General features: G+C 47.5%; 1 protein-coding gene and 2 long non-coding RNA genes across 5 annotated transcripts; 2 read left to right on the top strand and 1 right to left on the bottom strand.

The window, feature by feature from the left end:
- The first annotated feature begins 2,195 nt into the window (after positions 1-2,195).
- LOC131818375 (uncharacterized) lies at positions 2,196-16,931 on the top strand. The gene is made up of 3 exons (XR_009348795.1): positions 2,196-2,406; positions 10,735-10,813; positions 16,633-16,931. It is a non-coding gene; the product is annotated as an uncharacterized LOC131818375 (long non-coding RNA).
- DHODH (dihydroorotate dehydrogenase (quinone)) lies at positions 15,905-25,337 on the bottom strand. 3 transcript variants are annotated; one of them, XM_059152789.1, is made up of 9 exons: positions 25,219-25,337; positions 22,725-22,937; positions 22,395-22,594; positions 20,627-20,709; positions 18,573-18,760; positions 17,855-17,968; positions 17,283-17,419; positions 16,926-17,085; positions 15,905-16,240 (listed from the first exon to the last, which is right to left on the bottom strand). In XM_059152789.1, the coding sequence occupies exons 1-9, from the start codon at positions 25,237-25,239 to the stop codon at positions 16,115-16,117; spliced, it is 1,242 nt and encodes a 413-aa protein (XP_059008772.1). In that variant the 5' UTR covers positions 25,240-25,337; the 3' UTR covers positions 15,905-16,114. The 3 variants fall into 3 exon arrangements, with proteins under 3 accessions (XP_059008772.1, XP_059008773.1, XP_059008774.1); XM_059152790.1 differs by lacking the exon at positions 25,219-25,337 and adding an exon at positions 25,094-25,218; XM_059152791.1 differs by having other exon boundaries at positions 16,186-16,240; positions 17,266-17,419; positions 25,219-25,254.
- Positions 21,375-22,396, top strand: LOC131818376 (uncharacterized). The gene is made up of 3 exons (XR_009348796.1): positions 21,375-21,860; positions 22,045-22,175; positions 22,258-22,396. It is a non-coding gene; the product is annotated as an uncharacterized LOC131818376 (long non-coding RNA).
- Positions 25,338-26,430: the final 1,093 nt, after the last annotated feature.

Raw genomic sequence — 26,430 nt, 5'->3', positions numbered from 1 at the left:
GGCTGGGACTGGGATGCTAGGGCTTGGGTGGGAAGAAACAACACGGAGCTCAAGTTTAAAATGAATTTTATGTGAAATTGAGGCCTAAAAGATGACCACTGGAAACATGACCAGATTGGGAAGTCATCTAAATATAATACCACATTTATTGGAAATTGTGTGAGAAACGAGTTTATCAGGGCACTGAATATAAAAGAAGAACTGTTCATTCATTCATTAAATCTTTATCAAACATCTACAATGTGTCTAGGTGTTTTAGGTGCTGAGGATGTAAGAGAGAAAATCAAACAAAATTCCTGCCCTTCTGGAGCTGACATTCTAGTAAGAAAATAATGATTAGTGGATGGAGTTAGAAGGACATCATGAATTGAGACAGAGGAGTGCACCATATACTATAAGTGGAATCTGTGAGGATGCTGTCCGTGAAACCTAGGAGTTGGGAAAAGGCTTGAATAAGGCAGATATACTGTACTTTAACAGTTCTCAAACCTTGCTGTACTTTAAAATCTCTTGGGAGTTTCTGAAAAATCCTGATGCCCAGGTCAAACCCCATCCCTATTATGTAAAAATGCATGCTGGTGTGCACCAGTCATTAGGATTTTTTTTTTTTTCCAAAGATAGCCAAAGTGGAGAAACTGGTGAGGAGAACAAAGACAAGAGAAGTGTAGGTAAAATTCAATCTCCTTACAACTTGCAAGCCGCTGATAAACACATGAGATGTGCCGAGCCTGACACTGTTCAAGGAACTCATGCTGCCTTCATCACTACAGACTAAAAGCGACATTATCTGGACAAAAGCCAGACTTCCAAAGCTCTGTGGACACGCCCTCACCCCATACAGAAATTCCTTAGAAACTTACCTTATCTCTACCCACCCTTCCTCCACAAACTTGAAATACATCATCAGTCACTCCTCACAGTCGCTAAGTGCAGCTCTTTCTGCCCACTGGTCCTGTCCCTGTTCTATCATAAAAGCAGCTTTTGTGCCATAAAACATCTCAAGAATTCTTGACCATTGCCCTCGACCGCCCCACACCGGGAACCATAGCCACATTTCATCACATTTAATATGCTATGAATTATAAGCCGGAGGAAACCCTGCCAATTAAACTTGGACAAAATGCTTAAGATGCCATCAATTTAAGATGCATGTCAATTTCAGAGATGTTAAAAACGGCAAAATAATCAACATTTCAGAATTGATGGAATCCTGTGGACACAAGTGCCATGAGCCGCCACGGAATGAGAACCACCACGTTCTCCCGGGAGTGTACATGACCTTAGTGAGTGCTGAATTCGGAACAGCACATGTTCAAAATTTCAGTTTGTCTTGATAAGAAAATTAAACAAACATGTTCCCACCATCCCTCCTCTTTCTCGCTTATCTCGGTTATCTCACTTCCCCTCAGCCACCAGGGCCCAGGAACGATGAGATCCCACTGCGCCTGGAACACGGACATTGCTTCCTTTGTGCCACCAATTCTCCTCTGAAAATTGCGTCACTGACAGGCGTACATACTGATGTCCTGAGCTTTTTAAAAAGGTTCTCAAAAGTAGCATCAACCCCCTCCGCCCCCCGCCAAAAAGCATCGATCCTGACACTTTATAAATGAGGAACTGCTAAGTTTCAAGATTTTACATCAAACATCATCCTCAAACCAGCTTCCTATCAGTAAGACAGCCAAGCAGAGCTGGTAAACCCACGGAGTCTGTCAAAACTTCAAATATCATCTGCCAGTATGAAATTGGTCAGAGGTCAAAGGTGTGAGGATATTGTCCAAGAGCACAGTTCATCCAAGTAAATTTGAGGATCAAATTAGCTTTATTATGTGATTCATGAATCAGGCAGCATCCCATCTAGCAAGCAGAAAACCATGCTCTGAGGAGTTGTACAAAACAAGGCTTTTATAGGAGAAGGGAGAGCAAGGAAGTTATTTGCACAAAGAAACAAGGAAAGGCTAAGAAGGGGTGGGGGGTTGTTTCTGGCCAGGACGTCTTCTTTAAGGGGGGAAGGAACAAGCAGGGTTTTTATCACGCAGGTGATCTCGCCAGTGCTGACCAGGAAATTCCAGACTGACTTTTAAAAGGTCACATTCCCGGAAAATGTTGAAACTGTAGTTAAGTCTTGGTTTGCTGTTGCGGGGGATGGGGATGTGACTCCATTTGGGCCTTGTTGTTTCTTTTTTTAACATTATTATAATCGTAATAATCCCCTTGTGTATGCACCTCCAGAAATTCCCAGCACGGGCTAAGTGGGCACACCCATTCATTTATGGAGACAGCAGACTGGAACAGGAGCAAGGACCCCACCAGCAAGCCCCAGGAAGTGCGGGCTGTGGACAGGATTTCAATGCAGAACCGCAGGCTGAACCGAGAGCTGAGGACGGCACTGCGTTCGCGCCTCCAGTAAGTCTAGACTGAGGGCCTCTTGGAAAGCCAAGGAGATCAGAAGCCTGAGGCAAAGAGAGTGGAGCCTGGACAGAGACAGAGACGAACTCGCGGGCCGTGCAAACAGGGTGAAGGAGACTCAACCCCAAAGGGGGTTTGCAGGCTCCACATCTGTTTTTTGTTGTTGTTGTTTTGGGGGGTTTTTGTTGTTTTTTGTTTTTGTTTTTGTTTTTAAAGACTTACTCCATCTATTTGATAGACAGAGATCACAAGTAGGCAGAGAGGCAGGTGAGGGGAAGGAGGGGTGGTGGGAAGCAGGCTCCCTGCTGAGCAGAGAGCCCATGGGGCTCGATCCTAGGACCCTGGGATCATGACCTGGGCAGAGACCTTAACCCACTGAGCCACCCAGGCACCCCTCCACATCTGTTTTTTAGGGAAGTCCCTAAAGTATTGACAGTCAAAGCAGAAGAAGCCTGTAGCAGCAAAGTGGGGGCTTCTTCTGAGCAGAGCAGTCCCCAGCCCCATGCCCTTTCCGCCCACCCAACCCCTACCCCACCCTGCCAGGACCTGGGGGCATCACCTCCAGGAAGCAGCCAAAGACCACGTGGGCCATGGCTGCAAAAAGCATCAGCAAATACACCAAGGAAAACTGCCTAGCGAAGCATTTGGGAACTATGTCCCCAGAGTGCCAGCCAGGTTCCTGGAAGAGTTGAGCCATCCCTTCCGGTCCCATGATAGATCTCTCTAGAAGGAGTGGTGTTAAAACTCTGCAAGAAATTAGGGATTGGCATAATTATGGCCCCAGGAAACTGTCTGACATTAGTCCTAGCCACACAGAGAAATTACGGCAGCTGCCCGAGGCTCTGCCCCCAGGTGCCTCCTTTCCTCTAGGGAGGCACTGGGCTCCTTCCACTGTTGCAGAGTGTGTCCCACTGGATTCCTGTCAGTTGTGTTCGGATTTGTCTCTTCTGAGATCCGAAGAGATGGTAAGAAAGCTCAGTGGTCTTCATCCCCAGCACGCAGCCCAGCCCCGGGCAGGAAGCAGAATCTCAGGAAATTATTGTTGGGAGAATGAGAAAGTGAAAGAGCAAATGAATGTGGGTCAGCCTTCTTCTCTCTCTGTCTCTCCGTCTCTGTCTCTCTCTGTCTGTCTCTCTCTCTCTCTCATGCACACGTTGTTTCATTGGTTATGCCAGAGTCTCAAATATAGTTGAAATTCTGCCCTAACCAAAATGATTGCTTTTGGGTCCCCAGACTTGGGATCCACACTTTTTGCTTTAAGGTAGGAAGATGTGACTGCATCCATTAGAGGACTGTAAATCCAACATCCAGCAGAGTGGTCGAAGCTCAAAAGGCTGGCCGATTTCTCAAATAACCAAGACCGAGGCAACACCAAGGCTAAGAGTCTTCCCCAAGCCTGGGAAGGGGGTGGGTGAGTTCTTGCCACTGCCCCCGGGCAACATTCGGACCTTCGAGGCACAGCTTTGTTCCTGGACCCACCGAGTCAGCCCTAGCGATGAATGGGAATCAGGTGGCACGACCAGACGACCAGACGGCCTCCACATGCTGTGACTCCTTGTGTTTCCCATGGGACACTTCCCAGATAGAGTGTTTGAGCCCCAGGAAGCCTCTCCTGGGCTGGCAGGAGCGCGGAGTCGGCATGGCATGCTTACCACATCTCTTCTCCTAAAGGCCCTGCCCTTTGGAGCCTTGCGCCTGAGTCACTGCTCGGGTTTGTGTTTCACAAGCCTGGCTGTGCGCCTGTTCCAGGTCTTCCCTGCTCTGCTCCCGCACACGCATGTGTCCCCTGCCATTCTCCTACACGGAAGCCACGCTCACTTCACTTCTCACAGTTAGAACCACAAGGCTCTTAAAGAACATTTTGCTGCCAAGATTCAGTCAACACTAGAGGTTAGGTAACATGATGGTCTGGCACTAGCAACCGACATCTGGAGGAAAGAGAAACCCTTTTTTTTTTTTTTTAAGATTTTATTTGTTTATTTGACAGAGACACAGGGAGAGAGGGAACACAAGTAGGGAGAGCAGCAGAGGGAGACGCCGACTTCCCGCAGAGCAAGGAGCCCCATGCGGGGCTTGATCCCAGGACCCAGGCGCCCCAGGAAAGAGAAATCTTAAAATATGTCTTAGCCAAGTAGAAAGCAGATTAGCATATCTCACAGGCGAATAAAACATTACAGTAGGCTTTCATCTGGCCTTAGCTGGGATTAAAATTGGCGACCTATGGAAGAAAACCCCAATAACAGAGGCTTAAGCACACAATGCTTTATTTTCTCAAAAGAAGTGGGAAAGTAAACTTACAAAGCTGGTGTTGGAAATTCAAAGAAGCTCTTTGCCTCTATAGTGACCCTGATTCTCAGTTGTAAGGTGGCTGCCAGAGCTCCGGTTATCATACCCATGTTCCAGGCAACAGAAACCTCCCAGAAGCTATACACAATGCTTCCATTTATATCTCTTTCAGTAGGATGTGATCACATATCCACACCCAGATGCAATGCAGCTCAAAAGCTAAAATATAACCTTTATTTTGGGAATAAATGTAGAATGTAGACCTGTTTACAAGCCAACTGACCTGATATCTTCAGAGGTTTATTTTTCTAGATTTTTAAAAATAATTTTTATCGGGACGCCTGGGTGGCTCAGTTGGTTAAGCGGCTGCCTTCGGCTCAGGTCATGATCCCAGTGTCCTGGGATCGAGTCCCACATCGGGCTCCTTGCTCAGCAGGAAGCCTGCTTCTTCCTCTGCCTCTGCCTGCCTCTCTGTCTGCCTGTGCTCACTCTCTCTGACAAAAAAATAATAATAATAATAATAATTTTTATCTTTTATTAGCATATATATTATTAGCCCCAGCGGTACAGGTCTGTGAATCGCCAGGTTTACACACTTCACAGCACTCACCATAGCACATACCCTCCCCAATGTCCATAACCTCAGCACCCTCTCCCTACCCCCCTCCCCCCAGCAACCCTCAGTTTGTTTTGTGAGATTAAGAATCTCTTATGGTTTGTCTCCCTCTTGATCCCATCTTGTTTCATTTTTTCCTTCCCTACCCCCCAAACCTCTCCACATTGCCTCTCAAATTCGTCTTATCAGGGAGATCATATGATAATTGTCTTTCTCTGATTGACTTATTTCACTCAGCATAATACCCTCTAGTTCCATCCATGTCATTGCGAATGGCAAGATTTCATTTCTTTTGATGGCTGTATAGTATTCCATTCCATACTATTGCATAGTATTCCATAGTATTCTATTCCATTGTATATATATACCATATCTTCTTTATACATTCATCTGTTGATGGACATCTAGGTTCTTCCCATAGTTTGGCTATTGTGGACATTGCTGCTATAAACATTCGGGGGCACATGCCCCTTCGGATCACCACGTTTTTATCTTTAGGGTAAATACCCAGTAGTGCAATTGCTGGGTCATAGGGTAGCCTTATTTTCAACTTTCTGAGGAACCTCCATTCTGTTTTATAGAGTGGTTTCACCATCTTGCATTCCTACCAACAGTGTAGGAGGGTTCCCCTTTCTCCACATCCTTACCAGCATTAATTATAGCGATTCTGACTGGTGTGAGGTGGTATCTCATTATGGTTTTGATTTTTATTTCCCTGATACTGAGTGATATGGAGCACTTTTTCATGTGTCTGTTGGCCATCTGGATGTCTTCTTTGCAGAAATGTCTGTTCATGTCCTCTGCCCATTTCTTGATTGGATTATTTGTTCTTTGGGTGTTGAGTTTGAGAAGTTCTTTGTAGATTTTGGATACTATCCCTTTATCTGATACTTCGTTTGCAAATATCTTCTTCTCCTGTTCTGTCAGTTTTCTTTTGGTTTTGTTGATTGTTTCCTTTGCTGTGCAAAAGCTTTTGATCTTGATGAAATCCCAATAGTTCATTTTTGCCCTTGCTTCCCTTGCCTTTGGCAATGTTCCTAGGAAGCAGTTACTGCGGCTGAAGTCAAAGAGGTTGCTGCCTGTGTTCTCCTCAAGGATTTGGATGGATTCCTGTCTCACATTGAGGTCCTTCATCCATTTTGAGTCTATTTTCATGTATGGTGTAAGGATATGGTCTAGTTTCATTTTTCTGCATGTGGCTGTCCAATTTTCCCAGCACTATTTTTTGAAGAGACTGTCTTTTTTCCATTGGACATTCTTTTCCTGCTTTGTCAAAGATTCGTTAACCATAGAGTTGAGGGTCTATTTCTGGGCTCTCTATTCTGTTCCACTGATCTATGTGTCTGTTTTTGTGCCAGTACCATACTCTCTTGATGATGACTTTTTTTTTTTTTTTAGTAGCTTTGTAATAGAGCTTGAAGTCTGGAATTGTGATGCCACCAACTTTGGCTTTCTTTTCCAATATTCCTCTGGCTATTCGAGGTCTTTTCTGGTTCCATATAAATTTTAGGATTATTTGTTCCATTTCTTTGAAAAAAATGGATGGTAGTTTGATAGGGATTGCACTAAACATGTAGATTACTTTAGGTAGCATAGACATTTTCAAAATATTTGTTCTTCCAATCCATGAGCATGGAACATTTTTCCATTTCTTTGTGTCTTCCTCAGTTTCTTTCATGAGTACTTTATAGTTTTCTGAGTATAGATTCTTTGCGTCTTTGGTTAGGTTTACTGTTCTAATTTTTAAAAAGACTCGGGAGGAGTCAAGATGGCGGAGAAGTAGCAAGCTGAGACTGCTTCAGCTAGCCGGAGATCAGCTAGATAGCTTATCTAAAGATTGCAAACACCTGAAAATCCATCGGCAGATCGAAGAGAAGAAGAACAGCAATTCTGGAAACAGAAAAACAACCACTTTCTGAAAGGTAGGACCGGCGGAGAAGTGAATCCAAAGCGACGGGAAGATAGACCCCGGGGGGAGGGGCCGGCTCCCGGCAAGCGGCGGAGCAACCGCGCACAAAATCAGGACTTTTAAAAGTCTGTTCCGCGGAGGGACATCGCTCCAGAGGCTAAACCGGAGCGAAGCCCACGCGGGGTCAGCGTGGCCTCAGGTCCCGCAGGGTCACAGAAGGATCGGGGGTGTCTGAGTGTCGCAGAGCTTGCGGGTATTGGAACGGGAAAGCCGGCTACAGAGACAGAGCCGACAGTAAGCTCGCAGCTCCGTGTTACCTTGAACCGGTCGCAGGCTCGGTGAGCTCGGAGCGCGGCCGGAGGTCAGGCAGACGGGAGTAACTGGGCGCTGTTCTCTGAGGGCGCACTGAGGAGTGGGGCCCTGGGCTCTCGGCTCCTCCGGGCCGGAGACCAGGAGGCCGCCATTTGTATTCCCGTCCTCTGGAACTCTACGGAAAGCGCTCAGGGAACAAAAGCTCCTGAAAGCAAACCCGAGCGGATTACTCACCCCGGCCCCGGGTAAGGGCGGTGTAATTCCGCCTGGGGCAAAGACACTTGAAAATCACTACAACAGGCCCCTCCCCCAGAAGATCAACAAGAAATCCAGCCTAGACCAAGCTCACCTACCAAGGAGTGCGGTTTCAATACCAAGGAGAGCAGCAGAATTCCAGAGGAGGAGAAAGCCAAGCACGGAACTCATGGCTTTTTTTCCTGTAATTTTTAAAAAGACTAAAGAGACACATAGGTGAGCTTTGATTGACTGTGGAAGGTATTTTGAAGACAATAGGGAAAACTGGCGTATGGACTGAATGTCAGAAAATATTTGAGAACCATAGCTAATTTCCTTAGTTGTAATGATAGAATTACAGTTTCATAGGAACATGTCCTTATTTTTAGAAGCTGCAGGCTATGAAGTACTTAGGAATGAAAAGTTCCCACATGCACCACTTCCCTCAAAATGGTACATCAAAATACAATATATCAATAGGTAAAAATATCAATAGAGAAAACATGGAAAAGATAGTAAGAATTACTGAGTCTAAGAGTAGGGGGTATGAATATTTATTACACTATTCTTTCAATGTTTAAATTATGTCTAAATTCCTTGTGATAAAAATTAGGTGAGAGCAACTCCCCATTTGGTTTGGCACAGCCTCGCATGAGACTGGCTGCCTCCTGGCAAAAGGGAATGATGTTCTTTTGGACACTCTTGAGTCACTCTGTTCAGAGGGTCTGCTAGTGGGTTGGCCCCCCACAGTCAGCCAGGGTGGATTCCAGAGCCTGTGAGTGGAGAGAGAGGACTACATCTTGGCCCTTAGCTTCTCCCCCCATTACCCAGGATACAGCACGGCAACAAACATCCACAAATGCCATCACCCACTTGAAATAACAACGTGACAGGAGGTAGAAAATGAATCCACTACACAAAATCATCATCATATAACGTGAAGGCATCAGTGGTGTACGAAGACACTGCTGGGTAGAGTACAACACACACTAGACTTGAAACCGGACGAATCTGTCCTCCTTCTACCATTTGTGCCCATAGCATCTGTGGAGCATTTCCGCCTCCTCATCTGTAAAATGCAGATCATGACCACTGCTTCCCCTGCCTCACAGGGCTGTCTGAGGACCAAGGGAGATATTGTATGTAGTTTTCTGTAAAGTTACAAATGTACAAGATTATTATCCAGAACTTCTTCATCCCATGACACTCCCATGCAAACATCCACAAACACCATAACCAAATGAAACTTTTCAAAATTCTGCTTGTAGTGGTTTAGAAGTATCTCCACAAATTCTTTGGTTTTCCTCCTTCAAAAATGTAGCCATTTTTCCCTTCCCTTTGAGTGTAGGCTGGACTAAGTGACCTGCTTCTGATATAGGGTTGCCAGATAAAATAAATGATACCAATTAAATTTGAATTTCCAATACACGCCAAAAGATTTTTAGCATAAGTATGTACCAAACATTGCATGGGATATACTTATACTAAAAGTTTATTCATCGATTATCTGGAATTCAAAATAAACTGGGCATCCTGTTGCTTGTGTTTGTTAGTTTTGCTAGAACCAGCAGCCCTGTTCTAATGACCAGAATGAAGTGGCCTAAGTAACAGTTTATGACTCCAGCACTGTATCATGAAAGGCATATAGCTTCTACCTTGCATTCCTCTCTTGCATGACTCACTCTCAGCGAGCCAGATGCCATGGTTTGAGGATCCTTGGGCAGTCGTGTGGAGAGATCTACTGACTCACCCAGCCAACAGCCAGCGCCTCCTCCCGAGCCACAGGAGCAAACCATCTGGAAGGGGATCCTGCAGCCCCAGCTAAGCCTCCGCTGACTAAAGCCCCCGCCAGCATCCCGGCTGCAGTCTCATGAGAGAGGCTGAGCCAGATCCACCCTACTGAGCTGCTCCTGAATTCCTGACCCAGAGACGCTGTGTGGGATGAGAAGTCATTGATGTTTCAAGCTGCTCCGTCTTGGAGTTTCAGGCTCAGCCCTGGCTGGCATGGAGGTGTCTTCAGAAGGTTCCCCACATTTCCTAGGTTCTGAGCTTTGATCACCAAACTCCATTCTACCACCGTATTTCAGTGTCTCTGAAGGCTTTTAAAAAATTAATTCTACACGGGAGAAGTCTATCCGTTAAAAGAAGATGAACATTTTTTTTAAGTACCCTCCATGCCCAGCATGGGGCTTGAACTCACAACCCTGAGATCAAGAGTCATATGCTCCACCAACTGAGCCAACCAAGAGCCCCAAAAGAAGATGAACTTTTTTGAAGGCAAAACAAAGGGAAAGAGGACTAGTAATGCTTTTCTTTTATTTTAAAGTTTTTTTTATTTTTTTTTAAAGATTTTATTTATTTATTTAACAGAGAGAGATCACAAGTAGGCAGAGAGGCAGGCAGAGAGAGAGAGAGAGAGGGGAGGAAGCAGGCTCCCTGCTGAGCAGAGAGCCCGATGTGGGACTCGATCCCAGGACCCTGAGATCATGACCTAAGCCGAAGGCAGCGGCTTAACCCACCGAGCCAAACAGGCGCCCTAGTAATGCTTTTCTGAATGTCCTGTGAGATCCTTTACCTGCATCAGAAGGAGATACTTGGGCGCCGAGGCCCAGTTCTGCTGATCGCTGGCTGCCTGGTTTGGGGAAGTTACTTAATCTCTCAATCCTTGTGTTTGTTTGTTAAATACAAGCATAATACTACCCATTTGCAGGACTTTTGTGATGATGAGAAATATTTAAAATAATCTTCATGAGGCAGGTAGGAAGTGATAAGCACTATTTCACTTTGTCCAGCCCTTTGAGATGGACAATGTCCTTCTTTTCCTTTTACATTTGGGAAACTGAGGCACACAGCATTAACATGACTGCTCACAGCGAATAAGTACCTAATGTGCCAGAGACACAGTACACATCTTTGTAAAAGCTTCGGTAAGGATATCATTTAATCCTCCAAACCATTGTTTTTCCAGGTGAAAAGATGGGGCATCAGCAGGAATAGTGAGTCTCCTGAGGTCGAGCTCTGAAGTCTGCGCTCTTCCCCCAACCACAGTAAGTCAGGGAGTGAACAGCACTCCCTGGGGTGGGCCTTCCCCTGGTATTATTCCCAGCCCTGCAACCGTCCCCCAGCGGGTGCTCCTGGCTCCTGGGAGCTCCTAATTACTGCCGCAGGATGGAATGGGCCAGACACCTGAATCAGAGACCTTCATTCGTATCTGGTCCACAACCCAGTTTTCATGGACTGGTACAGCATCAGCTCAGATCTTAAACAGGCAGATTTCTGCCTTCTCTGAGCCAATGAGATGCTGGCTGGCCCTCCTGGGTGGCCAGCCAGCTGGAACAGAAGAGTACAGTCTCTTCAAGATGGGGCCTGTGCTCTCCAGCCTACACCTGAGAGCAGAGCTGAAGGGCCCCCAATGTCCTGCACACTTGCTTTTCCTGCCAAGGGGCACTGATTGAATGCCACCAGCAACCTCCTGAGCTATCCGAGTCACACCGCTGGCCCTGAGATGAAGACGAGCAAATCATCTCAACTATGGGTCTCAGTCTCCTGCTTGACCTCAAGAACACCTTTCTGATGGGATGTTTTCCTGCTCCCGTCCTCATGGATAACTGGACAAAAGGTACTGGCTAAAGCACCTGAGCCAGAGCAGCCCGTTGGAAGGTCAGCAGAGAAGGGCTATTTTTTTTTTAAGATTTTATTTATTTATTTGACAGACAGAGATCACAAGGAGGCAGAGAGGCAGGCAGAGAGAGAGGGGGAAGCAGGCTCCCTGCTGAGCAGAGAGCCCAATGCTGGGCTCGATCCCAGGACCCTGGGATCATGACCTGAGCTGAAGGCAGAGGCTTAACCCACTGAGCCACCCAGGTGCCCCTGGACCTTCCCCTTTGAGGGAAACCACTGCCAGAAGGAACCCCAGCCCCTTCTGATACAGCACTGTGCCCTCCTGTAGGCCCCACCAGCCGGAGGCTGACCCAAACAGGTAAGAATGAGAGAACCCAGAGAGAACTATTCCCCTTATGTTTTCCTTCCCTGTGGTCTGACTTGGTGGAAGCCTCTCTCTCTCACACACACACACATAGAAACGGATGTGGCAGTCAATCTGGCTGCAGCCCAAGGTGGCTTGCTAAACCCACAGTTCCTGTTTTCTTTGTCCACAAGGAAGAGACATAATGTAAGCTATTCCCAGGCAGAAAGTAGAGAAGGAAGAACAGCTTATTCCCGACCCACAGTTGGAAAGTCACATGTGGGGCAACATAAGAGGAAACAGTCCCTCCCTTACAAAGCTGGAGAGAAAGTAAAACTTGGCAAACCTCTCTCTAATGGCAATTTAGCAGTTAACTATCAACAATGTAAGTGCCTCTAACCTTCGCCCAAGCAGTAACACTTCTGGGAGTCTATTGTACAGAAATTCTACTAGAAGAACAAAAGATACATAAACCAAGACACTCACTACAGCACCGTCTGTGATGGGAACCGTGAAGACAGCCTACACACGCCATCAGTAATCATTGGTGTGTCTACAGCTGTCGAAAACCAGAGTTCTGTCAGAAAATACATGGTAGATCTTAAAGAACACTGAAAAATTCCATGATGGTACGTGAAAAAAGCTAGTTGCAGAATAAGCTTTAACTTACTAACTGCTTATATTTAACTAATGTGAAATTGGCCAGGCCAATTATGCACAGAACATAAAATATAGGAGTGAACAATGTATTAGCAAATGGTATTAGAAACTCGGAGCACCATTCCACTCAATGATCCTGGGCCCCAAAGGGCTACGTGGGCATCGTCAGTCTATGTCTCCTAGCACTGTGGGCTTCTCTGGGCTCTGAGCAACATTCTGAGAATCAAGAAGAATTCATACTCCTTCTCTCACATGGCCCCTGAACGCAAGCCAACTCCTTACTCTGGTCCTCAAGGGAGAAACAGCCACCTGTGCAACTGTGCTAAGAGACAGAATGTCTGTCTCCAACTGAGAACCTTCCAAAGAATAACTCTTCCTGATGCCTTCCCTTTCCCAAGCAGCTAGTCATGAAGCCATCAGGTGGCGCAGAACAAGGCAGGTGCCCGCAATGGGGCAAAAGACAAGCAGGTGGCACAGAGCATGGAAGCCCACGCTGAAATGAGGGGGCTTGTCCGCAAAGGCAGTGGAGGGGGCGCGCGGTGAGGAGCCTCAGAGTCCCCGCCAACCAGGAAAGTGAACACAGAGTCGACAGGCCAACACAGGGATCAGAGCGTCAGTAGTGTACGGAGGATGTCTGCTGCGGGAGCAGCCTGGAGCAGGTGTCAGAGCCGCAGGGCGTTAGGAGGGCCAGGGCGGGGCAGGGGGTGCGGGGAGGGCGGCGGGTGCCTGGCCCCAAGCAGGGGAAAGGATGCCCACACTCTGCAGAGAGTGGAAACCGGGAATAAGATATACATGAGAGGATGGGCCAAATAAGAAAACAGAGTAAGTGTTAAGAGAGCCAGCGTTTCCATTGTCAGACGGGAGTCACAAGTACAGGGAGGGAAGAAGCTAGAATGAACGTTGTGATTTGGGATTGGATTTTTTTTTTAAAGATTTTATTTATTTATGTGACAGAGAGAGAGATCACAAGTAGGCAGAGAGGGAGGCAGAAAGAAAGGAAGGGAAGCAGGGTCCCCACTGAGCAGAGAGCCCGATGTGGGGCTCGATCCCAGGACCCTGGAACCATGACCTGAGCTGAAGGCAGAGGCTTAACCCACTGAGCCACCCAGGTGCGCCTTGGGATTGGATTTGAAGGCATCAGTCTGAACTCATGGTTTTCAATATATAGAAGTGTGTGTGTGTGTGTGTGTGTGTATGTGTGCTGACACACATGTGTATTCCCTACTTGTCCACTGAGAGGGCCTGGGAGCAGCAAAACCCCCGCCCCCAGTGGCAACAAGCCCTGCCCCCATGTAGATCTTGATTTTTTAAAAGATTTTATTTACTTGAGAGAGAAAGAGACAGAGCACAAGCAGGGGGAGGAGCAGAGGGAGAGGGAGAAGCAAGCTCCCTACTGTGCAGGGAGCCCAACAAGGGGCTTGATCCCAGGTCCCTGAGATCATGACCTGAGCGGAAATCAAGAGTCGGAGTTTCAACCGACTGAGTCACCCAGGCACCCCAGTTCACAGTTTTGTATCAGTAGTTGAGGCTCACTTGGATTCTTTTTTTCTTTTTTTAAAGATTTATTTAGAGAGAGAGAGCCCACAAGCAGAGGGAGGGGCAGAGAGGAGGAAATCTTCAAGCAGAAGCTACACTGAGCAGGGAGCCCATTGCAGGGGTCAATCCCAGGACCCGAGATGATGACCTGAGCTAAGATCAGGAGTCCAGCGCTTAACTGACGGAGACTCCCAGACACCCCATCTGCTGGGTTCTATGCTCAGGGTATCACAAGGCCGGGACCAAGGCGTTGGACAGGCTGGGTTCTTACTCAACAGTTTGGAAAGAATCTGCTTCTAAGCTCACTGAAGTGTTTGGCAAAATCCAGCTCTTTGTGGCTGCAGGTCTGAGATCCATTTCCTTGCTGGCTACCAGCCAGGGGCCAACACCTTCCTTCTCATGCCCCCCACCCGCCTTCAAAACAGCAACACTTTGATGCTTTCTGATACTTGTGATCTCTCTGATGTCTTCTTCCGCCAGAGAAAAGTCTTGCTTTTCATGGGGCTCATGTGATTAGATGGAGCCCACCTGGATAATCTGTCTTCAAGGTGGCTCCAACATTAAACCACGTAACTTAACAGTCATGGGAGGGATAGCTCATCACGTTGCTAGGCTCCAGAGATGAGGACAGAGCATTGGGAACGGGGGGAGGCATTTTAGAAATGCTGCCTACCACACAGCCTGTAGATGAAGTGACATGTCTGTGCTCCTTTCCTGATTTTTGATGGTTGTGTTGCAGTTGTGCAGCGAAATGTACTTGTTTGCAAGAAAGCCACACTCCAGTATTGAGGATGATGGGGCATTAGACCAGCAATGTACTCTCATAGGACTTGGTATTAAAAAACACTTCTTTGTCTTATTTTCCTAAAATTATTCTATACATGTGTGCACAGAGAGATAAAAAGATAGCTATGAACATATGTGTTTGTATATTAAAAATTTTTTCTGGAAAAATCTATAAAGATTCAAAAGTTACCTGTGATTACCTCTGGGAAAGAGTTACTTACAGGGGAAAAGAGGTCCATGACTTTTATTTGGGGCTATTTTTTTAAAAAAGAGAAAGGTCTTTGAAAAGGACAGCATGAGACAAGCTGTTGGTTTTGTGGCAAGAAACTGAGCCGACACAGGAGGGCCCAGCTGAGGCCAAGATTCAACGACGAGGCAACGGGACCCATAAGCGCCATTACCATCCTGGGCCTCTTGCAGAGCTTCTGAGAAATCGACTTTAGAATAAAATCCGTACTGAGGTGATGAGAACAAAGGTGATTTCCTGCCAGCTGTGAAGGTGCACCAGACCTAACAGCACTGCCCAGACACAGTTTCCAGCTTCTCTCCGCCATTTGCTTTTCGGTATTGAAAAGACTGGTGTTGCTCAGTCTCTCTAGTTAATGCACACCTCTTTAGCATCTTGTCTAAAGTCTTCAAGCACCTTGAGAACCTGTCTGCCCGATGGCACCCCAAGTCACAAATAATAAAGGGGACAGCGAGCCCATTTTCCTGTGATGGGTTGAACCGTGTCTCCCCCCAATTGCTAGGTTAAATCTTCTAACCTAGACCTCCAGAGCGGGCCCTTATTTGCAGAGATCCTATGTTTACCGAGGGGACCAAATTAAATTGAGGTCGTGGGAGTGGGGCCTACTCTGACATGACCCGTGTCCTTATAAGAAAAGCTGAGGACCCAGATTCACAGAGGGAAGACAACATGCAGACAGAGAGAGGATGGCCACCCACAAGCCCGACTCTTGGAACTTTGTCTGTGTCTGAAGTATTTTCAAAATAAAGTGAAAAACTTTAAGTAAATAAAAGTTAAGATAGAATGAAAGAGAGTCAAGCTCGTCAGAAGCTCGATGCAAACCCCAGACAGCAGAGACCCACGAGGACCTACAGTGTCAGGGCAAAGCCCAGGGCCCTCCAGGTAGGGCTGGGATTTAAATCAGGTTTTAAAGGGCTTTATTTTTTCCATGATTTTTTTTTCGTGGATTTTTTTCATGATTTTTTTTCCCTCAAATATTTAATGTCCTTACAATATTAATGGGATTTGAGTCCAGAAAGAATCATTAACACAGTTGTGGTCCAACAAGTGATTAAAGAAAGCCGCACGTTGGTTCTGGTGACACTCGTGACTGGCTTTGACAAAAGCTGGGCCAGAGGAAGGGCTCCTGTGGGTGGGGGACGTCGCTCTCCTCTCTCAATCCAGCCACAGAGACCCTCCTGCTTTAGTGAGAAGATTCCACATGAGGCTTGCCACCGACAACGTCCTCACCTCCGATGATCTGCTCCAATGGCATCTGTGATTCTGGTAAAACCCTGTTCCCTGGAAAAGGAGAAAACAAAGCAATTTCAGCAAATGATGAAGGACAGCTCCTGCTCTCGCTGACTGCCCCTGCCTCTGTCTCCCCCAGAGGCATGCCTCGTGCCTCCTCTGTGGTCCTCGCCCAGGAAACTAGAGGAATTTCCATCTAAGTCTTCACACCGGGAAGAGAATCAATGTCAAGTATTAACAGCTCCAGCTCCCTGACCTCAAGCCAATGTTACTGAACAGGGTAGCTGCCCAAACTCCTCAGGCCCATAGACAACACTGTCTGGGAAGTTAATCTTGAATTCGGCCCTGTTTGTCCTTTGTCAGAGAAGCAACACAGTCATCTTTCCCTGTCTGGGGGGGGGGGGGGGATTTTTTTTTTAAGATTTTATTTATTTATTTGACAGAGACACAGCGAAAGAGGGACACAAGCAAGGGGAGTGGGAGAGGAAGAAGCAGACTCCCCACCAAGCAGGGAACCCGACACAGGACTCGATCCCAGGACCCCAGGACCACGACCCAAGCCGAAGGCAGACACCCAGTGACTGAGTCACCCAGGGGCCTCCTTGCCCTGTGTTTCTGAATCCTTTTTGAATGAGGAATAAATAGAGACAGTGAATAGCACCTCCTTCACTTGAATCTTTGGAATTGATGCCACATTTAAGTTCTCCTATTTCAAGCCACCCGTGGCCCCACTCACTTCAAAAGGGCCTCCAGCTCCCGCTTGACCCTGCCCACCACGGGCGGTCCGCAGTAGGTGAGGGCCGTGTACAGCTGCACCAGGGAGGCCCCCGCCCGGATCTTCTCCAGCGCGTCCTGCCCGCTGCTGACACCGCCGACCCCGATGATGGGGACTCCGCCTGCACCGAAGCACATGCAACAAACAGCGTCAGGACAGCTGGGCAACACGAAAGCCTCAGTGTGCCTGTCACCCTCCAGCCCCTGCTGAGTGCAGCAGTTCAAGGAACCCTGATTCGGATCAAACCCCAGAGCCTGGCGAGCCTCACACAAGTGTGAAGACACAGGGACCGAATTCTTGCCTTTGGTGAGCGCGTACATCTCCCGGATGGTTTGGGTGGATAAGTCCCGGAGGGGCTTCCCGCTCAGCCCTCCAGTTTCAGCGCGCAGGGCACCCTGGAGGCTGGCAGGGCGGCTCACTGTGGTGTTGGTGACAATCAGTCCATCGATGCCCAGCTGCAGTGAGAGAGAGAAAGCCCTCCAGTCAGGGCTGGTGAGAACCACTTACTTTTGTCCTGCCCAAGGCCCCTAGGTAATAAGTGGTGGACTAGGATGTGAACCCAGGATTTCCAGGTTCAGTCTGTGTTTCCACCACTCTCCTATGACACAGGGACCTGGGGTCACACTGGAGACAGTGACAGAATACCCCAGTCTGACCCAAGCTGCAAGCGCTAGCCTCAGACCCCTTGCTGGATGAATGTGGGAGGAAGAAGTACAGAGAAAGGACTCCTCCAAACACTCGCCCTGTATTCCGTGTCGGGTTACATCATGGCACATACCAAACCCCAGCTCTCACCATCACAGAAAGGAAACCGCACACTAGCCCAGCTGGCCAGATGCCCCCAACCCGCAGGCAGGGAGGGGTGTCCCAGGGCCCAGCCCGACTCGTACCTCTCTGACCACGCTGGCGATGTCCTCCTTGTCCTGGGCTGTGAGGTCAGGTGCGATCTTCACCAGCACGGCTGGCTTGCGCACTCCCTGCAGAGCGTCCCTCTCCTGCAGCACCTACAGTAACATGTGGCCAGAGACGGGGTCGCCTGAGGCCACAGCCCCCAGTGCACAGGACTGCAGCCGCACATCAGCTCATTCTCACACGGAAGCACCAGCAACATCTCCCTTTCCGGAAGTAAAGCTCTCAGTTATGCCAAGGACCCCATGAAGATGAATCTGATTCTCTTGAACCAAGGGATCCCCAAGATTAAATCCCTAGTGTTGTCACTGGCATTAGCTAATCTATTAAGGTTTATTTAGACTTCTTTCCTTAAAAGTTAGTAATTCCTAACAAGGAATTACTGTCAAAAATACTATTTGATAAAGAGTCATCCAATTCATTCATTCAGTGTGCTCACTGCTAGAGACAGAGAGACCCAGGCCCCTGTTCTCTCAGACCTTATGGTGTAACAGCAGGAACAGGTGACTGAGTCATTAATCATTGTTGAGCGTAATCAGGGTTACCAGAGGGGATTTCAAGGATAGAAGGGGGCCCTATCGGTCCAGGTGCTAAGGCCCGCTCCTCGGCAGTGATGATGAAGCTTCCCTATGGAGAAAGAACCGGAAAGGAGTGGGCTGGAAAGGCGGCCCAACGGAGCCCGGACGTGTAATTTCCTACCTTGGTCAGCAGGTGGCGCAGCTCCGCCTTTCCCTGAAGGCTCCGCAGCCCCGCGGTGTTGGGACTGGACACATTCACTACCAGGTAGTCAGCCAAGGGGCCCAGGACACGAACCCCCTCCGCGTAGTCTGCAGCTGCGTCCACCGAGGTTTTATTCTTCCCCAGGTTTATTCCCAGGGGTAGCCCCTCTGTGAAGATCGCTCGTCAAGATTTTGTCCCCAAATGCCATTTCCAGTTTAACAAGCTCACAACGTCCTTGACTACACGGCCGGCCGGCCGGCCAGCGAACAGCCCTGTAGGTCTTGACCTCTGCACGGGACCTTCCCTAACCGGTGGGCAAACACCACGACAGCGGCGGGTGCTGCGGCCGGTGGACCCAGAGGAGCTCACCGCCTTGGGTTGGAAATCCACAGGCATGTCAGAAGGGGCAAATGTTTACACTCAAGGGCTGTCTGCTGGCCTTGAGTCACGTGACCCGGTGGGCAGTGATGAAGAAAAAGCAAAATGAAAGAATATGTCTACAATACTGGAAAATGTTTTCTACTAATCATGCCTAAAATATAGAGGTACAACTCTTTAATAACTTAGAATTTCAGCTCTCTGAGAAGGGATTCCCCCTCATAACTAGGGTGAGCGCTCATGCCAGGGCTTCAGGATCCAGCCTACGGCTGGGCATAATTATTAATGCCTGCACCCTTCGCTCTCCAAAATGTCTGTTTGTACAGTAAGTACTAAGCCAACCAACTTAAAAAGCCATGGGGTTATCGAACTGCATTTTGGACTTTAAGAAAAACTTTTCAGAAACCTGCTATCCATCAAAGCAAGAGGTTGTCTGTACTTCTAAGCGACCACCCTATCTGCAAAGGTCACGGATACCTCAGGAGTGCTCCCTACTTCTTCCAGCTGGTGATTGGGAAAAGACCTGGAACTGCAAATGGGCCCCCAAAATGTGTGTCAGGTTGGTAGGATCAAACAGCAGCATCCCACCTTCTCATACCCTAAACTAGTCACCCTTTTAGTCATCAGCTTTAAAGTAAATATACCGTGGGGGAAGGGAGGTGAGGAGGGGGTTAGCGTTCAGTTAGACAAAAGCTCCACAAGGCCTCCAGACCTCCAGACTTCCCAAGTCCAGCCTCCACCAAGCCAAACCATTTGTAAGCTGATTGTTCCCTGAGCAGGTAAGCTGGCTTTAAAAAAAAAAAAAAAAAAAAAAAAAAGCATCCCTTTCATGCAGCTAATGGATCCTCCATCAGCAGTTAGCTACCCAAAGGGCTAAGACTTTGAAGTTAGAAATTCCTGAATTACTCCGTCCTAAAAGGGCATCGCAGCTTTTGCAATTTCTGTTCCTTAGAGAACAGAGAACACAAGACTAAACTCCTGAAAAGAGGTCCAGAGGGACCCAGTCAGGAAAATGGCCACAGCCCCACACAATCTCAGAGGGTGACTGGGAAGGTATGGAGAGGACAAAATAGGGCTACACACACTCACATGCATCCTGAGGGACAGCAAAGCAGAGTCCCCGGAGAACATATGGAAGCATCCCAGAATGGGGGTTTCTGAACGAGTCATAAGGATAGTTTCCCAAATGGCAGGATCAGCTCTCCCCAAATAGGAAGGAGTATGAGTCATTTTAATGGCCTTCTTTATGCTTCTCTGTATTTACTAATGCTTCTATAATTAACATGCATTATTTATAGACACACAAAGGGACCATAAAGCAAGATGGAGGAAGACGGCGCTCAAGGCCTGCTCACGTCTTTACCAACCATGTGACCACAGAGGAGCCACTTTGCTTTGCTCATTTCCAAGCTGCCCCAGTTATGATATAACCCAGGTTATATAACGAGGCAGAAACGAAGTGAGTCTTTGCTAAACTGTAAAATTCAGTTAAAATCTTGGCGGCTGTGATAAAGTCAGGAAAATTCTCTAGTTCCATAGTGGTTTTTTTCCTATTGCTCAGTCATGTTTATTTCACTAGGAATGTTCTTGATGTTTCTCCCACAGGTTTCCTTCCAATAAAGGAAGAAAGTCCCTCGAGAGCACCCCCACTTTACCTTCTGTGAGCCTGGCCTGTTTCTCCTGTCTGGCCCGCAACCTGTGTTCCACCACTGAGAGTCCGTGACTGTTAAATCCGTATCTGGAGGACAGACGTGGGTAGAGAGGGGACAAGGTTAGAGCCCTCAGCCAGAAGGCAGAGACTTTGGCAAGGTAGCTTCAAGGCCATTTCCACTATACTTCTGATTTTTAGAAACAGGATAAAAAAAAAATCAGAGTCAGTTCTTAGACTTCCAAAGTCTAACCTCTGGAACTCCTAGAGAACTTGCCAGAACACCATCAAACACAGAGGGAATGATTTAAATTTATGAACAAGCCGCTCTAGTACCTAGCACTGGCAACAGCCCAGACTCACCACATAGCTGCCCAGATCTGTCTGGGTCCGGCCCCCACTCCTGACTCACTGCTCCTCCCACCAAGAGACCCCATCTTCCACCTCCTGCCTGCGCTCCACTAATGCCTCCCAGAGAAGCAATAATAACCAACACCTATTGGTTAAGCCGCTTTGGTACTTGCAGCCAAAAACACTGAACAGGTACAGTGGCACCTGTTTTGTGGACTTAATGAATGAATTACTCCATTCATGCGGCAGGTGTTTACTGGGCACCCACTCCGTGCCTCCCAGAGCGAGGAGGCTGAGCACACAGGCTCTCCCTCAACCACTTCTCGCCTATGGATTCTGCAAAGTACCATTGTCCTGGTGCCCACAGTTTTTTGTGGCAGCCGAATCATAAACAAATCTACTTTGCCTGGAAATACCGATCCCAGCCTGCATTGCAACAGAAAGTCAATAACTTCGTTTCTAATGTTGGAAAATTTCCCTGAAACAAGCATGATGAAACAGGATGTGCGGCCCAATAAAATTCCCCAAGGGCAGTCTTCCAGAAGGCCATCACCGGACCCAAAGATGCTGATCAGAATCTCCCAAGGAGGCTCTCAAAACTCCGATACCAAAAAGAATAGACTTTTCATTTTCTGGGTTCACTGTTGTGAATATTGCCCAGGGCTTACAAAGAGAAGGGCTTTACACTAGAAGGCTCTCTCTTACTAAAAGCAGCTATACATGTGGACTATTAAATTTTCCAGTTTACTAAAGGCCAGGACTACACGGTCCAATGCAAGAACTGCCAGCGACATGTGCCACTGAGCACCTGAAATGTGGCCAGCCCAAACCGAGCACGCTGTAAGTCACACGCACCCTGGATTTTGAACACTTAGTACCAATGAAAGAAGGTAAATAGCTAATTAATCATTTTTATTTTGATTATATGTTAAAATGACATTTAGAATACATGATTTAGAGTTAAAGATAATAACCATAAACAATAATTACATAGAATATATTATTAAAATTAACTTCACCCACTTCATTTTCTTATTTTTTTGTGGCCACATGAATATGTTAAGTTACACGCAGAGCTCACATTCTATTTCTACTGGACAGTGCTGGGCAAGGGCACTGGAATAACAATGTGGAAAAAGCACAAACTCTAAAGTCAAGTCTACATCTGCACTCAAGTTCTCCCGCTTATGATCTCCAGATTATAGGTAAGTCATGTAGCTCTCGGAGCTACAGTGTGTATGTGTGTTAAAGTAGAATACCAAAACCTGTTTTTCTGCCTGCACACAGGAGATGCTCAACACAGCTCCTGAACATTCTAAATAGCAGGAAAATGTCCACACTGTAGGACAGAAAAAACCGGCAGATCTTACATCGCAGAGTGCCCTGCGGGGAAGGAGGCCTCCACGGTAGAGCTGTTCACCCACCTGTTAATGACGGCTTGGTCCTCAGGGAGGCGGAAGACCCTGGGTCTCGGGTTTCCTTCCTGAGGTTTCGGAGTCACGCTGCCTATCTCAACAAAGCCAAAGCCCATCTTGTAAAGTCCGTCCACAGCTTCCCCATGCTTATCAAACCCTGCTGCGATTCCAACTGGATTTCGGAACTTATGGCCCAGGATTCTCACTTCCTAGGAAGAAGGAAACAAAGCCAGACATACGCGGGCTATCCTGGTATTTCTCCAAGGGCAGGCCACAGCCCATCGAGGTCAGAATTACCTATAGAGCTTGTTAATCAGAAGGTGTTCCGAGAGCACCTACCAGCATGTCAGAGTCTTGAAACGTGGCACGAGGAAGGAGCCCCAAGGAGGTGAGGCGAATAGCCAGCCTGTGGGCTGCCTCGGGGTCCAGCAGCCTCTGCATCGCCGGCATCAAGTGTTCAGCGTAGAAATGTTCATCCCCCATGGCTGTCAGGTAGGAAGTGAAGAGAAGTCCCCCACCCCCCAGGATGACCACAGCATCCTGGGCCCGCTTCTGGGGGAGAAAAAAGGCCCATTTAGAGTCCCACAAGGCAGACTGCAGTAAATTCTCTGTGCCCTTTACACCCATACACACAGGACATAAAGACATGTCACATGAAGAAACATCCCCAGCCTTCTGCTAACTCTGGTCTCCTCCATTTCTAGTCCTGCTCCCACATTGGCCTCAACTTTCAGTGGCTGTATCCACACTTCTTCTTTTTTTTTTTTTTTTAAGATTTTATTTATTTATTTGACAAAGATCACAGGTAGGCAGAGAGGCAGGCAGAGAGAGAGGAAGGGAAGCAGGCTCCCTGCCAAACAGAAAGCCCGATGTGGGGCTCAATCCCAGGACACTGGGATCACGACCTGAGCCGAAGGCAGAGGCTTTAACCCACTGAGCCTGCCAGGCGCCCCTGTATCCACACTTCTGACACTCATCGTGCCCTGAAGGACTCCAAGCCAGAGGTTTCAAGAGAGGCAGTATCGCCTCCTAGGGGACCTGTCGTAGGTATTTTGGAGGACTCAGTAAAGGCAGACATCCTGCATTGTTGTAGGCTATTAGATGAATTGTCCCTGTCCTGTATGACTTTTGAACATCTTACTGACACTCAGTATGTAAAAAATATCTATTCATATTATCTGAGCCTACAGTCCACCACATAAACACAACTATCTCCTGCACAGACTTTTCCAGGAATGCAATTCCCTCAATGACTGAGGGATAACTACACTGCTTTACACAGAACATTACTAAGGATTATTCCCCATTTCAGAGATCTCAGGAATGGTATAGTGCTTTGCTTGGGTGTTTGACAATAAAATTTTTTTTTAGAATTTTTTAAAAGATTTTATTTATTTCTCAGAGAGAGAGCCTGAGCACAAGCAGGGGGAGTGTGAGGCAGAGGAAGAAGCAGAGAGAGGGAAAAGCAGCAGGCTCACCACTGATCAGCCCCAATGTAAGGTTTGATTCTACGTCGCTGGGATCATGACCTGATGTGAAAGCAGATGCTTAATTGACTGAGCCACCTAGGCGTCCCTGAGGCACTAGAATATCTAGAGACTTAAACACCTGACTATATCTCACTGAGTCATGCCATAACACTTACATGCTGAAATACATGTTTTATTATAAATTCCTTCAATTTCTCTTTTATATTCCAGTTAGGACATTAGTTGAACTTTTAAAATAATACAAAGACAGACCACATTATATACATAAATTCTACTTCAGGATAATAAAAGCAGTTGCAAAATATTTTTTTATCAAAGAAGCATCAGGTCTTAATGAGTCAAGAATCACAATCCTATTCAAAACATGCTTCATAATGCTTTTTCTCTGGTTATCACTGCCAGGTGATGAGTCATTCAGTCAGTCAGTCAATCATCTGCCCAACAGTTATAGAGCACTCCGAGGAGTGCTCCTCAAGGAGGACAATCCCAGGAGGAGACAGTCATTGGTCAATGATCACGCAAACATGTAACTGTGAGGATTGCTATGAAGAAAAAAACGTATAGGGTAATAATAGAACCTCGAGGTGGAGGAAGGCTTGCTTGAGAAAGCAACTAAAAGCTGACATCCAAAGGATAAATAGGAGTTAACTAGGACGCAGTGGGGCTCAGGAAAAAGTGTAAAGGTGCTCTCAGTGGCAGAAGGTAATGAGATGCATCCAAGGAAGAGGGGAAGGAGAAGGGCTTGTTGGAAACCAAGGAATAAGGAAAAGAACGACTTAAAAAGAAGCTGGGGAGATAAGCAGGGACCCTGGCCAGAATAAAGATTTGAGTTTTGCTCCCTACACAAGTTAGTGATGGGGTCAGATCTGCCCTTGAGGATCACTCCCGGCTGTTAATACAAAGCAAGTATTTGTTGTCTTGTTTCTAATGCCAGCGGATTGTAGAACGCCCCCTTAATGTCAGCAAGTATCTGGACGCGGTTCACAAGCCCCCGCCCTAAAATTTCATCTAGAAGGATTGGGGCCGTTGCACGTTGGATCCTGCGCACGGTGTTAGGCGGTCATGTGTTCACTATACGCCCGTGTGTCGGGGTCAGTAAAGGTCTGGCCCACGTGCGCTGGCAAAGACCTGCATCTACCCAGACTCGAACGTGCTGTTACGCGTGTTCATGCACACGCACTGGCATTTGCAGGTGCCTCCACACACGCACAGACGTACCCGGGGCCCCACGATCTCGGAGCCGAAACCCGTCCACACCTCGCTCACGTTAGCCCTTTATTCTCCTCTTGCCCCACACCTCGCCCGCAATACTAGCTACTGCACAGCCCACTTTCTCAACTCACTTTGAGCTGCCTCCACGCCATGCTCCTTCCGCCTGTGGACCCGCCTCTGGCTCATTTCCATTGGAGGAGGTGGCTGTGAGCCCTCCAATCACCGCCGCGCTGCTGCCACTTCACCAATCGCCGGGCAAGAGGGTGGGGCCGGCCTCCCGGCGGCAGAAAAAGCCTCGCTCCGCCCCGGGGGCGTGGCTGGATGCCGCCGCGCGCAATCACGGCGGCCACGCCCCTTCCGCCCCAGGCGCGGTACTTAGTCTCTGAGCTGTGCGGTGCTGCGGGTCGTTGGCGCTGGGGGGTGCATGGCCCCGTTTTCTGGTCCAGCGACGTGGGCGAGAGACGTCGCATATGTCGATCTTCAGTTCTAAGCAACGCGCTCACCAATATCATGATCGTTTAAATTGAAAGCTCTCGGCAAAGCACGTGTTGGGAGTATGTATCAGACACCGTAAATAGGGAATGAAAGACCGCACTGTGTAAGATACCCGAGTTGACTTCAGAGAAGATTCCATCAGCGCCAGGTTTCACTTAAAAATGTCTGAAACGTATGTATGTACGTAAGTATGTGTGTTAATGAAGGTTTTGGGAAATCTAGACTTTGCAGCAAAGTCCTTCCCCCGAACGATTTCATTGCGGCGAAAACCTGGTGGACGCTATTTACAAACCTTCCATGTTAATTGGATACTCTTTTTCCTGGCATTTGAAGACATTTCAGTTTTTTAGCTTCAGTTCCCCAGTACTGTCTCCCCAAGTGCCCATCCCACCCGCCCCACACAGAATTATTTCTTTCCCCTTTTAAATACTTGACATTTGCCATGCATTTACTCACGTTGACTCCTGCTGAGATGACCAGTCCCTCTATCTCAAGATGGTCAAGTGCTGGGGAAAATTTCTTCCTCATCTGAGTCTTCATAGATATATGCTGTCCAGTGGCACTCTCTTTATTAACTACAATTGTTAGGTCTTACCCCCCCCCCCAACTAGACTGTAAAAGTTTTAAAAGTAAGGAACATACCATATTTATCTTTAGTTCCATTACCGCATTATTTTTCAAACTGAGGGAGGAGTGTATTCTTGGCATAGACACTTGAGAGAATATTGGATACCAGTGTCTTTCTGTAATGATTTTTAAAAATAATATAAGTATCATTTGGACAACCACCTGAACCCTGAAACCTACCAAGCTATTTCAGTGCCCGCATTTTATTGTATTCGTTCTTA

Source organism: Mustela lutreola, chromosome 16 (genome assembly GCF_030435805.1).
Source record: "Mustela lutreola isolate mMusLut2 chromosome 16, mMusLut2.pri, whole genome shotgun sequence".
Classification (NCBI taxonomy): domain Eukaryota; kingdom Metazoa; phylum Chordata; class Mammalia; order Carnivora; family Mustelidae; genus Mustela; species Mustela lutreola.
The sequence above is the reverse complement of the archived record's forward strand: the minus strand, read 5'-3'. Positions and strand labels throughout refer to the sequence as shown.